This window comes from Ascaphus truei, chromosome 1 (assembly GCF_040206685.1).
Source record: "Ascaphus truei isolate aAscTru1 chromosome 1, aAscTru1.hap1, whole genome shotgun sequence".
In the NCBI taxonomy this organism is placed as follows: domain Eukaryota; kingdom Metazoa; phylum Chordata; class Amphibia; order Anura; family Ascaphidae; genus Ascaphus; species Ascaphus truei.
Window position 1 is genome coordinate 506,309,281 of NC_134483.1, and position 16,947 is coordinate 506,326,227.

Genomic DNA, 16,947 nt, shown 5'->3' on the forward strand with positions numbered 1-16,947 from the left:
TGTTATCATTCACAGTCAATACATTTCTCTAAATTCTCCATATCTCCCAGGCAAAATAAAAATATGTAACCTATAAATCTTTGCGATAGGACCTGGTTCGCACCAAACACATTTTTGTTATATATAAATTCAATTTCCCACATACCCATAAACAAATTAGTGTAGCTTTGAGCAAACCTGGTTCCCATGCCTGTGCCACAAACCTGTAACAAGAAATCCCCACTGAACCAGAAGAAATTATGCTGTAATATAAATCCACACAAAGACAACGTTTCAAGTCCCATATGAACCTTTCATCAGGTGTTCTTGGTTGTCACATTAAATGGAGAATTGCATTATGAACTTGTGAGTAGAGCTCCACTTTGTATGTCTGCCATAGAGGAGACCTGCACTTTGAAGTAATACAGCTCAACCCCGTTATAACGCGATCCGTTACAACGCGAATCCGCTTACAACACGATGCAAGTGTGGCTTCCAATTTTTGTATCTATGAATACTTTACAACACGATTATTGGTATCTTAAATACTTTATTGTACAATGCATACAATTCTACATTATTTCTAACGCGATCCGCTTATAGCGCGATATAATTCTTTGGACCCCAAGCACAGCGTTATAAGGGGGTTGAGCTGTATAAATCTAATAGCTTCCACAACCTTTTCATTTGTTCTGTTTTCATATTAGGATTTAGGATTTTCCTCTAGGAGAACTTTCCTCACCGCCTCACATCCTTGTATAGGTCCAATTAAAGTATAATAGAAGTAGCATTAAATGTGACTAGGATATAATTATTTTTCCATTCTATCTCATCTAATATTCTTAAAAAATGTGTTGTATCACGTAAAAAAAAAATGTGTTGTATCACGTAAAAAAAAAATGATGGAAGTAAGACCACATACTTCTGTCGGAACAAATTGCACATCTGAAGCTGATTTTATTGAACAATTGGAACAATTTAACAATACTGTATTAAAGACGAAATTCAGGCAAAGAAAGTATACAGAGGTCATTGAGAAAGCATATGAGAAAGTTAAGAGTTGAGACAGAAAATGTTTATTATAAGAGACATGTAACAAAGAGAAGTTAGACCAAATTTGCACACCCGTTACAACACAATATACTTTAACAGGGAGGCATTTAATATTAGGAGAATGATCATGAAGCACTGGCATATACAACAACAAGATTAAGAGATTTTCTAACTGAAAATCCATGAGTAATATTCACAAAGTCTCCAAATTGAAAGCAGAAATTAGCCCCTAGTACATTTAAAGATAAGATACGACATGACGATACAGTACAGGAGGAATGGTTAACCAAACCCATAGGTTTTTATACATATTCTAAATGCAAATCATGTTGATCTTCTGTTTTAAAGAATTTAATAATTCCAATACTCTGGGACTGACCTATAGAGGTATAGAAGTTGTTCATCAGGATTGGAGGGGAGGTGATAAGACTAGTTATTAGTTATCTCAGAGATGGACTTTCTGGATAAACAGACTTTGGATGCTGTATCCAGATGTTCTGAATTTAGACATAGATTTGCATGCTTTAATTTGACCCTTAGGGATTTTATCTTCATTTCCAATTTTATTTTTATTCTATTTTAGTAAGCAGAGTTTTTAATCCAATGGAGAAGATATATGTTTATAATTATACGATGATCCTATTGAGACCATTGATATTTAAGATGGAGACTTAATTTTTCAGGTTTGCAAACCTAGTAGCCATTAGCATACATTTTCTTAGTTTGCTAATTAGTCATCTGTGACATTATTGTGTTATATGTGTCTCATTCTCTCTTGGACATATTGATGTGCATTTGATCAGAATTACTATGTGAATAAGTGGCTATTCTGTTCATTCATTTCCATCAACACAAAACTTTTGTATTGATTGAGATTTGTATGTATGTATGTATGTATGTATATATGTATATATGTATGTATGTATGTATGTATGTATGTATGTCTTTATTTATATAGTAAAAAAAGGAATGAAGATGGGGCACACGGATTTCCAAAATAAAGAGATTTATTAAAGCATACACTAGTGTATTTGTAGTGTACTAGCTGTCTTTGGCAGCATGGAGGCCATCAGTTATTTTAGTGAGGGCTGTTTCAGTGGAGTGAGCAGTGTGGAAGCCAGATTGTAGAGGGTCTAGGAGAGAATAGGTGTTGAGACAATGGAGCAAGCGAGAGAATACAGGACGTTCAAGAAGTTTAGAGACAAAAAGCAAGAGGGAGGCAGGTCGATAGTTAGAAAGACAGGTAGGGTCAAGCTTTATTTATATTTGTATTCAAGGTAAATGAAGAGTGACAATCTGTTGGAAATGTGATTCCTCTATTGTGGATGTTTGTGCTTATTTGATTCCATGATTGTGCACCACTCATCTATCTATTCAATTTGGGTTTTTATAAATATGTGACAGAGTCTTGAGTTTTTCTGATAACACTTTTTGTGTATATTTCTTAATGTTTAGGGGATAATCTGAATTTGTAAATAATAAGATTGTAGAAATATAATATTGTTATATATTTTACATTGCGAAAAATAGTTAGGAGGAAATCCTGTCAGTCTTTGCCTCTTCCTTCCGGCCGTGCCAACCCCAAGATGGCCACCACGCATACGCATTACACGTATTACGCATTGTAATGTAATGCATACGCATTACACAGTCTGAAGGGCCAGGCCGCCGCAATACTGCTGCTTCTCCTTACTATGGAGCTGTTCTCTCCCCAAGGAGGTAAGAAGGGGGATCCCTGCTACATATATATAAATATATCAATATCATACTGTATGTATGTATGTATGTATATATATATATATATATATAGGCAATACGATACCGTGTTTGAGACGAATATCAAGAGGCAGCACTGCAATAGATGGTCAAAAAAGCTTTGTATTATTAAGACATCATAACTAACGTTTCGGTCCTACATGCGGGACCGAAACGTTGGTTATGATGTCTTAATAATGCAAAGCTTTTTTGACCATCTATTGGAGTGCTGCCTCTTGATATTCGTCTCAAACACGGTATTGTATTGCCTATTTATTCTCTACAGGATTTGCACCCATCATCTTGTTTTACCCGACGGAGTGCCTATTGTTCTTGTTTATTTGCTATATATATATATATATTTATATATATCTATATATCTATATATATAGATATATATATATAGATATATAGATAGTCTATCTGTGTGTGTTATATATATATATATAACACACACAGATAGACTCCGCATACACACCTCAAGATAAAGGGTATTACTAAGACCAAAAAATAGACTCTAAATGTAAGAGTATGGTCGGTGCTCTGAGACAAAGGTTAATGTGACAGAAAAAGACAAAAAAAGTCTCAAAAAGGAGCACTCAAAATATCCACTACTGAAAAAACAAACTTTAATGTATAAAAAACGATATAAAACCAAAGACACACAAGGGGGGGGGGAGTGGGGGTGGAAGGCTGGGACCCAAAATAGGCACTACATGCGTTAAATAACAAGATTGGCAAGATGAATATACTGCATAACCAAAATACAAATAGGTGGAACACAATATTTAGATGGGGTTTAGGTGCAGACTTTGACTAAAACACTGAATTTCTTCTTCTGCAGCCATTCTTTTGAAGATCTGCTTGTATGTTTAGGATTATTGTTTTGCTGCATGATCCACTTTTGCTTCAGTTCACAGATGGATGGCCTGACATTCGCCTCTAGAATCTTCTGATATAATGCACAATTCATGGTTTTGTCAATGATAACAAGCTGTCCAGGTCCTACACAGCAAAGCAGCCCCAAATATCACAGTCCCACCAGCATGTTTGATGGCTGGGATGATGTTCTTCTGTTCGCACGCAGTTTCTCATTGGTTTCTCATTGAGGCCAAAAAGGTCTACCATTGACTCGTCTGTCCAGAGAACATTGTTCCAGAATTCTTGTGGATCGTTTAGAGTATGTGCTCTTTGGCGTACCGCAGATGGGCAGCAATGCTCTTTTTAGGGAGCAGTGTATTCCACCTGGCTATCCTTCCATGAACACCATTCTTGTTCATCCTTTTTCTGATAGTTGAGTCATGAACACTCACATTAGCCAAGGTGAGAGTGGTCTGCAGATCCTTGGATGTTAATCTGAGGTTCTTTGGGTCTTCCTGGATGATTTGCTGGTTTGTTCTTGGAAAGATTTGGTACAGTAGATGACAGCTCCTGGGTAGAGTGGCATTCTCCATTTGTAGACTGTCTGACAGTGGCTTGGTGGAACCCCAAATACTTAGAAATGATTTTATAACCCTTTCTAGACTGATGAGCATCAATAACAGCTTTTCTGAGGTTCTCAGAGATTTCTTTTGATCGTGGCATGATGTTTCCACACACCTGTATGGTGAAGACCAAACTCATAAAGTTTCTGATCTTTATATAGGGTGGGGCCTCCCAAAATCACCACCCGAAATCTACCTAATTATTTAAACACCAAAATCTAATTATCTCCTTTCATTTATCTGATAAAACAGGGGTTTCACTTACTTTTGCATATACCATGACTCTTAATTACTCATTGTCTAATTCATACATAATTTTGTTTAAAAAGATATGGAATTGGTTAATATAAACCCTATGGGATATTTAACAAAAGACTGGTTTTGATTCAAGTAGGTTATCATGGAAAAACGATGGCATTTCCGTAATAATCATTGGGGTTCACAATCTTTTTCTCGCCACTGTACATGAAGAAATCTCTTTTTATGCCATCAACAACAATGACTGCCCTTGACAAGTGTACGCTCCTCAAGGACAAATGCAACTATTAAACCACAGCACAGCATTTAGTGTTGGAAGTCTTTCAGTAAAGATTCGTTAGGTGTGCTAGCCAACTTTCTTCCTACATTTTGACAAGAGATTGATACTGGGCTAAAAAAATGATAAGTTTTCAATGTTTTCCATGAAAAAGGTTCCCTTACCCCAATGCATGTCAATAGAATATTATAAATTCTCCATAATTTCCTCCCATAAGTCCGCAATAACAGTTTTTACATGTTGACCTGTGTGGGTTAAAGTAGGTTTCCAAGTGGAATAGTCAGAAAGGGAAAGTTATTATTCAAAGAAGTTAAAACAAGTTGTAAAATTGTAATCCAAAAAACTGTTTAGAACTGAAGAAGGCACTTAAGTAGTGTCAACACGTAGTAGTTTAGCTGAAGGTATCACTAATTGCCATAATCACCCATGTAGAGTATTCCAACGAGAAGAAATAACACAATGTGCAGTATACAGCAAGATTTAAACAGATGCAAATACATTTTTAGTTGCAGTAATCATGATCAAACACTGAACGGGGCTTTTCATCATGACAAGGATAATATGTACAAAACTCCAAGGTGTTTTATGTTTATCTAAACAATTAGACATTAAAAAAAGTTATTGTGGGTAAAAAAAAAAAAAAAAAAAGGGCCAAAATACTCTACCTTACAGTGTACAGCAAATACAAACACCACTTATGAGCACATTCACATGTCTCAGACAGGTCCACAAACATGCCTTTCCCCATTATCTCTTACCATACAATGGCTCCATTGCAGCCGGGGATTCTGGGTAATGACATGCAAAAGAGCACTCTGTGAGTCACTCTTAACTTTGTGTCCATGTTAACATGGACCCTATAAGCTTTTACCCACCATAACATTTTTCATGTCTGGTTATGCCCACTACTATTTCACATTGAATAGCCAGCAACCAACCTCGCCCTGATGAGACCCAAAAGGTCTGTGAGTAGGTTTGATAGCTATGCAGTTCTTTAACTCGGGCTGTGCTGAAAAAGCTGTGTAATATTACGGGCATAAGCTTTTAGGGCAAACGACAAAAAGCAGCAGCGCATGCCCCATAGCGTAATACAATTTATTACATATATTGATTGTTGAAACCATAAAATGTACACGCACAAGTGTAGATGATAAAATCACAGTATGAATAACCTGAGCACAGGTAGAGGGAGACGTGTTTTAACCGGAGTCCCAAGGTGCAGGTGGGAGAGCAGGATGGTAAGTTTAAATGACCTCAGCCAAGGTCAACACAGATGTATATGTGAGTGGAAGGACACCAGGATCCACCACAGGACACTTCTATATGCCGTGGAGGGAATTCTCAGCTCAGCCTCCGGCACTTGTATATTCAAGCCAACAACCTGTAGCTATGTTCAGTTCGCATAACAGGGGAGGGGCTAGCTCTCAAAAAAAAAAAAAGCTGTCTGAGTAGGTTTACTGGCTATGCACTTCTTTAACCCCAGCTGTGCTGAACAAGCTGTGTAATGTGGCAGGCACATTAAGGGTCCACATTAAAATGGATATGTAGTAAAGTGACACACTGTGCTCTTTTGCATGTCATTACCCAGAAATCGCTGGGTAAGCACTGTATGCTAAGGGCAAATGGGGAAAGACTGGGTTGCAGACCTGTCTGAGAAATGACTATGTACCCACAAGTGGTATTTGTATTTGTTCTAAACAATTTAAAATGTCCACTAACAGGAACCAGTCCCTTTATCCTTCCTCTGCAACAACATCATATAATATAGTAAACCATCATATAATAAGCTACAACTTATTCTACCATATCCACACTCTGCTCTCTGTCCCTTCTAACAAGAAAATGGGCAGCTTCATTTACATTCTGTCTAATTGAACTGTTGCTGGCAACACACTGCAGTATCCATACTTTCCAGCAAACTCACTCAACATTTAAAATCTAATAATATGTTGGGAATGCCACTGTGGTGAGATCATACATGCAAAAGCAACCACACAGTATGGTCTTTATTTCCTCTATTTAAAAACTAGATTCACGTTTTGGCAAATATCCCTTATATCCTATGGGTAGTAGAAAGCTTGAGGTCAAGGATGAATTTCTGCTCTGCCCATTCTTCCCAAGGACAGACAGGCATTCAACCACAAGGCTATTCATGGTGACTCTGAAGGTGCAGCTCCCCCATCCTTATTTATAATTTATTTGTAAATATTTCACCAAGCCATACAACATGGTGCCGGTTTAAAGCTCTCTAGCTTTTCTTCTCTTCGCTGGTATTTAAATTGGGTATTTTGTTTCCTGAATTTAAATTGGCTGCTCGCCACTGCCACTTTCTTACAATACTGGAATTCAAACAGATTTATCAGTGAGACTCAGGATCCGGAGACGTCTCTAATAAGGATGTTAGGAATAAGGATGTTAGGAAGTCTGCAGCAAAAATAAGATCTGTGCTTCTTGATAGGGATGCGCTAGTGAGAAAGAAAGCAGCATACGTTGCCATGTGAACACTCTTGTGCAGGCTCTTTGCATGACTAAAGTAGTAATAATAATATATATACATATTGTGATGTAATGAAGCAGAATGTGTTTGAGGGGAGGTACATAGGACCCAGCACCTTCCAGGGTATGTTCCCTTCCCTCACACCTGAGCCTTAATTAATCGGGTACCATGTAAAAGGCATACAGTTTCCTGTGCTGCTGCTGTGCTGATCTGAAGGCACATACACAGACAGCCCTGTGAGAGACTGCAAGTGGAAAGCTGCAGGTACAGAGTGTAATGTGGGAAAAGAGGCTAGTTCTCCCACTGTTAGTTAGGGACTGAGCTGTATTAGTCAGAACTCCTGAAAGGAGTTAGGTCTTTTGTTTATGTTTTGTGTTATGATTTAATCCTATTCCTGATTTATACCTTGTAAATAAACCCTCCTGTGCACAAACGCTAAGTTTTCCTGCCTTTGATCTGGACATAAGATCCTACGCTGGGACTGAGATGTCACAAAAATAAATAAATAAATGTGTGTGTGTGTGTGTGTATATATGTATATGTATATAAAATCAAAAACAGTTAGAAAATAATAAAATAAAAATAAGATTAGTAATCTTCTTTAAAGGCATTATATTGACTCCACTGTCAAGATGGGTCATTTTTTCAGAGAACTGCAAAACTGCACCTCACTGCACATTCCTGTAAAGATTAAAATTTTGTGATTGCAAAACATAGGTAATTTATATGACTCACATGCTTATTATTTTTGATGACGTAAATAGTTTAAACTGTTTAATTACACAACCGTAGCTTCCACAAATACAGCAATAAAAACTACTGTAAGACGATATTGACTGCAAATTTAACAAGGATGCCATGGAATTTGTTACAGAAAGTTCAAAGTTCTCTTAGATGTATCGGTCCTGGAGAAAAGCAGATTTGATGTAGGTTGTGGCACCTTTTAGATATTAGAGTTCTTCATAGATTAAGTGATAGCATACAAAACTTTGGAAAACCTCCAAGGTGTCTCCTTTAAATGTACTTTGCGCAAGAAGGAACCTATATATTACACCTGAAGAAGGTTTCAAAGGCTATGTAAACTATAATAAAATCTATGAAGAACCTACATTGAATTTGCATAAAGTAACATATTGGGATGGCGACATGTATTGTGCACAAAATAATCCCGCAGTGGGTTACAACATTACATGCCGACTATAATTCTACTATGCGTCTCCACCCTTTAGATAAATGTATTGATGCAGGTGTTCTACACTTCAAAGTGTTTTGCACAAACCCTGTGGCCTTGTATTAAAGTTTCCTAACACATGCACGGTTTAAACAAGCTGTCCTGTTTATTCTTCTTCTGCAGAACTCCATGCTACCTTTGAAGTCGGAGCTCCTCTGAATAATAAAACCAAAGGCCACACCTGGGCTGGAGCAAACTAACCAAACTGAATGTTAAAAAAATAGCAACCCTGGCTGAGGACAATACACAGATTATTAGGAATGGCAACCAAGAAGCCCCTTATCTGTCCAAAGCAAACTGTACATTTTCTTAAAATAAGCAATATTTAAGCAGCACTTTTATCCCAGCCAGCCGGCTGATTTCTTACTAGTTGAAAGTAAGGATGTAATTCACTAAAACCAGATGGGTAAGGATTTTGTTGTTGCTTTTCTCACTTCTCCTTTGCCTCAGATGTATCTTTATAATCTCGGTTTCCCCAAAAATTGCTCTCTTTCTTACACTGAAATCAATATCCCCTTGCTCAGCAATCATGCGAGAAACACATTGAAGTGTGCAGGGAACAAGCACCAAATTGAACAAACATGGTTCTCAATGACTGATACCCACAAACCTCAGGCATTGTTTAGCCTGCTGGAAAAATATTATTATTAACAGGCTTAAGAGTAAAAAAAAAATTACCCCATCATTTGTGGGTGTGGAAAAAGCACGCCCACTCCTGCTTCAGAATAAAAGCATATTTGATACGTTGCTAGAAGCAATATTCCGGGTTTGATTTAAAATATACAAACTACAAATCAGAAGGAAATTCATTACATTTTAATGGAGCAATCTGTGTAATATCTTACACGTGTGTGTGTGTGTTATAATTAATCAGTTCTGTAGTATTAGATGCTTAAAAAAATGTTGATTTAAACTCTTAATGCCATTTTAATATACTGATTATCTTTGATTTCTAAAGCAGATTTTAGCACTTCCCTAGAAGTGCAAGATATTTTAAACACTTTCCTGCTTGTGATCATTTGTTGCCAACATTCCCAGCAGTAAAAGAATACATTGTAGCTGCTGAGTTACACTGACTGAAGGATTGATTGAAACTGAAAGGCAGCCATTTAGTGAACCCTGGGAAGCAGGATCTGTGCTGATCGATCACAGGAGAACAAATCAGCTTAGGTAGGTAATTGGTTTTCAATTTAGATAATCAAAGGCTGCATATATAAAAAAATATATTTTTTTTTTTCAGTGCCGCTTGGATTACCTTTTTATGTGTATCCCATAATCCACTTTTGCACTAAAATGCTGTCTTTATAAACAGCATTGAAGTTAATAATCACCATGTATGTTGTCGTTGTTACATGGTGTTGCTGATAGCTTGCAGCAATTGAGTTACTCATATGCATCATGTACTATATAAACCACATAACGTGGATGATCTTTCTGAAGGGTCATTTATCAAAGTTTCCTGTCTACAAAACTAGTGGTTTTATGGGTACAAGTCCCAAAAATCAGTGCTCAGATGAAGCAGATTAGGTATATATAATGATGTTCACTGTAGGTTGGGGGTAATGCAACAAATAAATGCTGTGTGAGACTCAATAGCTTAGTGCCTGTGTGTTAGCATAAAGTCATGTATCTGTCCCTGTGAACAGCTGACACACCTAACATATATACCATGACGGGTCAATCAACTATAACACTGAGACTAGCATGAACTGAATGAGATATGAAGGCATAACAGGCAGAGTACTCACATATTACAGCAGTCCCAACCCCTTGATGAGCGTGCCTCACGCTGGAGATAGCAAAACGATGCAGTCAGTGAAGTACAGGAGCGGAGCACAGCGGCAGTGGAAAACGGGGTCTAGCATCAGCAAAAACGTTAAAAAGCTTTTATTAAGTGAACGTGGGGGGGGTCAGAACACACTCTGACGCGTTTCGGGACGGATCCCTTTATCAAATTTAACAAGGATCTGATAATGGGATCCGTCCCGAAACGCGTCAGAGTGTGTTCTGACCCCCCCCCCCCACGTTCACTTAATAAAAGCTTTTTAACATTTTTGCTGATGCCAGACCCCGTTTTTCACTGCCGCTGTGCTCCGCTCCTGTACTTCACTGACTGCATTGTCTACAAAACTAGTGGGGGAAAAAATACTGCACAGGTTTTATCAAACGACAAAATACCATTAGTTTCTTTAATAAATCTGGTGCAGTCTCTCTGCTGTAGGTTCTCACTTGCTGCAGATAGACTTGGACTTCTGCTATGGCTATAAGGAACAGAGGTCAAATGTTCAATGTGGAACTGCTTTTGAGTGTATATCTCAAACACCAACTAGGCATGTATGTTTTCTAACCAGTGCTATGGCAACTTGTGGAGCATTCGTTTGAATAGGTGGTAAGGTGGCATCACACTAGAATTTGGCTCTGGTGCCATGCTCACTAAGAAGGAAAAAGCTACTTTCATAAATGTAAATAAATGCTGTGACTTTTACCTCCAGTCTGGCCCTGTCGACATCCTTAGGCAGCCTCACCCGCACTTGGTTGGTTACAAGCATCATTTCATATGGATAGACCTGTTTCCAAAATATATGCAAGAAACAAGAAGGAACTTAGAGATGTGCTTTGCAAGGGTTAACATTGTAATGAATTGATTGAAATTGTACATACTTGAATCCTTATTTGGCATACACAACATTGCATGTGGTAAGATCAACAGAAAGGTAGTGACAGTTTTAACCTTGTTAGGTAGAGAAGAATCGGGGGATTCTGTCTGTGCTCGACGTGCACCTCTTACCTTGTACTCTGTAAAAAGAATGGAAAATGTTAACAGGCTTTAAAAATAAGACTTGGACTTGGATGTGAACTAGGAGGTATACATGGATACAGTAGCACACTCTTATTTATAAAATGTTTTACCAGGAAATATCACATTGAGAGCGACCTCTTCTTTTTAGGTATGTCCTGGGCACAGTTATGATGACACTCTAGGGGAGTGGGTCATTAATTGAACTGTGACCGGGGTGCTATCGAATAGAAAAGCCCATGAAATAGGGCAGTTCTGCTTCAAACAACACACCGGTTCCCATTTTATACCCAAAAATGTATTTCAATGCTGGACGGGATTTCCCCCTTCACCTCATCAATAGAGAGTAACATGATGCCATCTACAGTATGAGAGTCTTATACTATCGTCGGTGGACTGCCTGTGAAGTTAATGGGTCTATACTTTAGAGGTAAGAATAAGTTTGATATGAAATGAGCCAATACGATGTCACTTACAGTATCTTCAAAATGCAGAGTTCACAGTAGGATGAGGGTCCATATAAAATGGACCATCGTCATCAAGGTGACTGTCCCCTAATGTAATGTGTCAGTTCTCTGGAACCTGGATTATTAGATCCCTAATGTAACTTTTCAGGTGCCCGGAACCTGGGTCATCAGATCCCAAATGTAACATTTCAGTTGCCCGGGAACCTGGTTCACGAGATCCCTAATGTAACATCAAGGCTCGGAATGAATCTGATGAAGGGTCACGGTGACCTGGAACGTTGCTTAGGAGACATTCACTTTGATGAAGGAGGTTCATCTGATAAGGACCCTCAGGCTGCTCTGAACTCTATGTTTTGGAGATAAAAAGTAATTTATTTGCTACAGTATTTTGCATTGCAAATATAGTCTTAGCTTTAAAAGTAATACCCACCTGGAATGTACATTTTGCAAGTCACATGTGATTTGTAATAAATGCTATAAGGAGCAATGTGAACAGTGCCTGGAATTGCCTTGATTTTTGAAAGCTATATACATGTCCTCTGAACTAGGGGGATTAACTTGATGCCTGATAGCAGAGGCGAACAGAATACAAATACATGAAATCAAATCATTTTTCTTTAGGTTTGCTTCAATTTAGTATGTTTGGGTGCTTATTTACTTTATATTATTTTTGCTTTACAATATTCTGCCTTTTTTACGAAAACGCGCACTGAATTGCATGTGCATAAATAAGGAAAAAAGTAAAGTGACGATGAAGCTTTGCTGTTAAATATAAATATCGACATTGTTCCGATGTAGATGTGAATAATCTTGCACTCGTGTCTTAAAGCAGTTTTACATCTCTACTTGCCAGATGGATTAATTTCAAAGATATTCAGGTTATTGCCCGGTATTTATGCAACACATAAATGCGGACAATAACGTCCTTTTCATGACATTCCCAAGGCAGTGATAATGCAGCAATGCTCGAGCACGGTTCCTTTTTCCATTTTTATTTTTTTCCTGACAATGGGGGACTTAGAGGCTTGTTTAAGTCCGCTGATTGGCTGGAAACCGCCACCTGACTTGAATGGCATTTTTTGGGGGGCGGTTACAGTCTAATGGGTCACTTCAGAGTTTATGGAATAGGGGCCTACATCAGTAATTTCAGTATGTAAACGTTACTGGAAAGCATGTACTGTAGGGTTGACGGCGGTCACTACATGGAATATAGTATAACTTTCATGATCTCCTGCTTCTGCTGCTTCCAAACTGACCAATGTGTTGTACTACTGTGATGAGTTCACAGTACATGGAAAATAAGACTAACATTCCTTGTAATGGGATAAAAAGCAGCAACTACTTTGAGTAAATATTAATAATAATATTTATAATTATTTCAGATGGTCTTGTACCTCTCATGCCCCAGCTGGAATCATCCTCCAAATGGTATTGGCCAAAATTGGCAGACTGGAAAAGGAGAGAAAAAAATGGTTGTTGGAAAAGTAGATCATAACCTTTTATTGATCATATATTTTGTAACAAAGAAAGGAAAGGAAACATGCTCAAGGAAAACGTTATTTTGGGATTCGGCTACATGATCAATTTAGTATTTAAATGAAAAAGAGAGCAGAGAAATTACGAAAATGAAGATACAGGCCACACCACACTATATGAAATAAAATCTATATTTTTTTTATACCATGATTCTAAGTAGCATATGCTTATTTGAAGAAACCCGTGTTTTATTATTGTTCTCTTTCATTGATAAATCTGGTGCTATAGTGTGTGAATAGTGTGTGAAAACAGCAGATTTGCATGAGGGAAACACTTGTACCTAAGGACGTGATATCAACTACGGCTCCCTGGGATGATGCAAAATGTAACCAAAAACAGATAATGTAGTTCTGCCTGTGGTATAACCCCCCAGAAGGAAAAAGGTAATGCTTCAAAAGGGATGGGTTTGGTGTTTTCCCCACAATAAAATACATCCCCACCATCGCCCAGATTCTCTAAAGGGTGCTAAGGTGTATGATACCTTAACTGATTCATTTCAATGGGATTAAGGTGTGCAAAAGTTTAGCACCTTTTAGTGAATCTGGACCTATGAATTCAGAAAATCCTCTCTGATAGTATCTGAGGCTGGTGTGGCAAACCATGATTCCAGAGGAAAGCACCTACTGTGATGCCTACTGTGGGCATTTTAGTATACTAACAAAAGTGCATATTTTGAGCCTCTGCTTATTTCGAGGTCAACAGTTTACATACATACAATTTTTCAGGGCATTGCACCTTTACAAAGCTAATGAAACGGGGTCTGCCTATTCCAACATGTCATGGATCTCCTGCTATTTGTATCAGCTTTAAGGCGACGTCTTAATTTCCTAAACTTGCCCTAAATCTATTTACACTACCTCAGATCTGGCTTTTCTTTGGGGGGGTGAGGGGTGGGATATTTTCTGTAAAGGTAAAACAGTGAGAGATTCAGATTTTGATCAATCCCATTATAACATGTTTCTTAGCGTCTATCTATCTCCTCCTACTGATAGCTACAATAGCTTCCCTATTGTAAGCTGGTGCCAATGAAACAAAACAACATAGCAGGAGCACAGTACTTTCATATATTGACATTACGTGCCACATGACCTACTTCCACTGCATACGCATACATCTTAACCTGGCCCTATAAAAGTATCCTCCTGTCTCCTGTACTTCTGTCTCTGTATGTCACAATAACGGTGCGCTCTTGGAATCAAGGACTTCTTTCCCACAGTGGTATTTTGTTAGTTTATCTGTTATGTACTTATCTCTGTTTGTATTACTCTTCCCTGCATCATGTACTGTATGCATGTACTGTATGTCTTTATTTATATAGCGCCATTAACGTACATAGCGCTTCACAGTAGTAATACATGACAATCATATAAATGACAAATAACACATCATGGGAAGAAGTGCTTCAGACATAAAAGTAACATTTAGGAAAAGGAGTCCCTGCTCCGAAGAGCTTACAATCTAATTGGTAGGTGGGAAGAATGTACAGAGAGAGTAGGAGGGCATTCTGGTAAGTGCACCTGCAGGGGATCAAGCTTTATGTATCAGGTGTATAGTATTAGCCATGGGAGCTACTCCTATGATTCGTTCAGCAGGTATGTTTTAAAGTGGGTCTTAAAGGTGGATAGAGAGAGTGCTAGTCGGTTCATGTCTTGTATAATCTCTGCACAGTGCTGTGTAACTTGCATATTCAAAACTCTTTGGACAGAGTCAATTTAACAAACAATTTTATGTCCATTCAATCAATGTGAGTTAAGTGTAAACATTTTCCTGGCTACAAAACTGGGAAATAAATAGTTCAACAAACAGCACAAAAAAATTCAAAGAAAAAAAAACATTGCTTTCAATTAGATTCCTATTAATAATAAATACTGTACCGCTTGTTTACAATTTTGCATTAGATGTACCATCAGGACTACTTTGATACATAACCCATATTGCGGGACAAAAATGCTTTTGTGCTGTTAAACCAACACTAACATTAGCATTTGAACATGTTATGTGTCTTCAATATTGCACTATTATATCAGATTACGATTTGGAAAGTGTCAATGGGAGAAGTTATGTAGGAGTAACAGGACAAACATTATATTATATATATGTAAGGGGGTCGCCCCCGGTTCCCCTGATCTTCCTTTGCCCCCTGCCTTACCCCTGTGGCAGTGGGGGAAGGGGACGGCGACTTCTTCCGGTGGGCACCGCCATCTTGGTTGCGGCGCGAGGTTCGCGCAATGCGCAGAGGTTGGCCAGGGTAGCTGTGGCCATCGCCAGTGTGCCGGAGCTCTGGGAGGTTGCGCAGGCGCAGTTAAGCGTAGCGGCGGCCACTACAGAGTCGCACATGCGCAGTAAAGATCGCGCACGCGGTCCCCATAGGAAATAGCTGTGCCAAGGACTACAATTCCCAGCAGCCTCTGGGGACTGCACTTTCACCCTGGTCACAGGGAGCATTGAAGCCAATAGAGCTGGCAGACTCTCATGCTGCAGAGTTGCAACAATGTTGTGTGCAGACAGGGTTTTTGTCAGTTGGATCCAGGAAGAGATTGGGGAAGGTAGTGTACACAGAGCAGGGCTCTGCTGTACTAAGCCAAAGAAACCCCAGGCCCCAGACAGGCCCAACTCCCCACTAGGTTAGTGGGTAGTTAATAAGGGACGGCCCCTAGGTTAGGGACTCTGCCCTTAGGTTCGTTTGTGTGTGCGTCTTGTCAGGTCACAGCTGTCAGTGCTGTGAGGGCTGACAAGAAGGCATCGTGTGAGGTTGCAGTGCGTTGCTGCAGGTGTTGGGAGTAGTAGGTAGGAGTTAATCAGAGGGGACCCGGGTGGTACGGGAGAGGTAGTGTGGGTGCAGGGGGTCTGCGACCCACCTGCATAGGACAGGCTACCCCGTAGGCCCCTATGAGTTTCCCCTGAAGCCATTTAAGGTTTCTGTGCTGTAGGGACGGCCTATAGTAGCAGCGAGCATCACCTTAGTTCACAGAGTCAGTTAGGGACTCAGCAGATGCTGCGCATCCGTTCAGAAGGTTGGGCGCAGACCTCCGCTGCCGCTGCAGAGGCTTTCCGCATGGGATCGTCCCTGATGGTGGTTCTGGTGTTCTCCTGTCATCGGATCCTTTGTGAAGCCAGTTGCAGGCCCGAGCACTGCAGGTAACCCTTATCAACAAGTGCACCAACGATCCTATTAGCTTCACTAGTGACTGCGCAGTCACACATATCCTCTCTCTATAAGAGTGCGGAACATTTTGTGGGGATTATTGGACACGGGGTGGGATCACCCGGTTTAGATGGGAGCGTCCTGCGAGACGCATTAGTTAGTGTCTCCTCTAGAGAGGGACACCTGTTGATCTGTTGCCTGTTATGCAAAGAGAGTATTATTGAAGTTGCCATCAATGGTCAGTAAAGCCCTTTGCTAGGTCCCATCCAGTGTATGTGGTTATTTGTATGTGTCCTGCGAGGAACAATTCCCGCTCTGCTGGGAACCATCGCAGGTGGAGGCGCTGCACCGAGTACAGGGTTACTCATAATATACTTGCCCCAGGTTCCCCGTGGCGGAAGCTCAGCCCTCCTGAGAGCTTAACAGGTAAAGCACCACACCCGGTAACTGTAGGTTCTCCGCACTCAC

The 16,947-nt window shown here is 39.4% G+C and overlaps 1 protein-coding gene across 9 annotated transcripts in view; it reads right to left on the reverse strand.

The window, feature by feature from the left end:
• ABLIM2 (actin binding LIM protein family member 2) overlaps positions 1-16,947 on the reverse strand; it is a 248,534-nt gene that overhangs the window by 21,826 nt on the left and 209,761 nt on the right. For all 9 annotated transcript variants that reach the window (XM_075569883.1, XM_075569890.1, XM_075569935.1 and 6 more), the window contains 3 exons: positions 13,193-13,247; positions 11,266-11,330; positions 11,021-11,101 (listed from right to left, as the gene is read on the reverse strand). In XM_075569883.1, the coding sequence (XP_075425998.1) occupies positions 11,021-11,101; positions 11,266-11,330; positions 13,193-13,247 (201 nt within the window). The remainder of the gene's footprint in view (positions 1-11,020; positions 11,102-11,265; positions 11,331-13,192; positions 13,248-16,947) is intronic.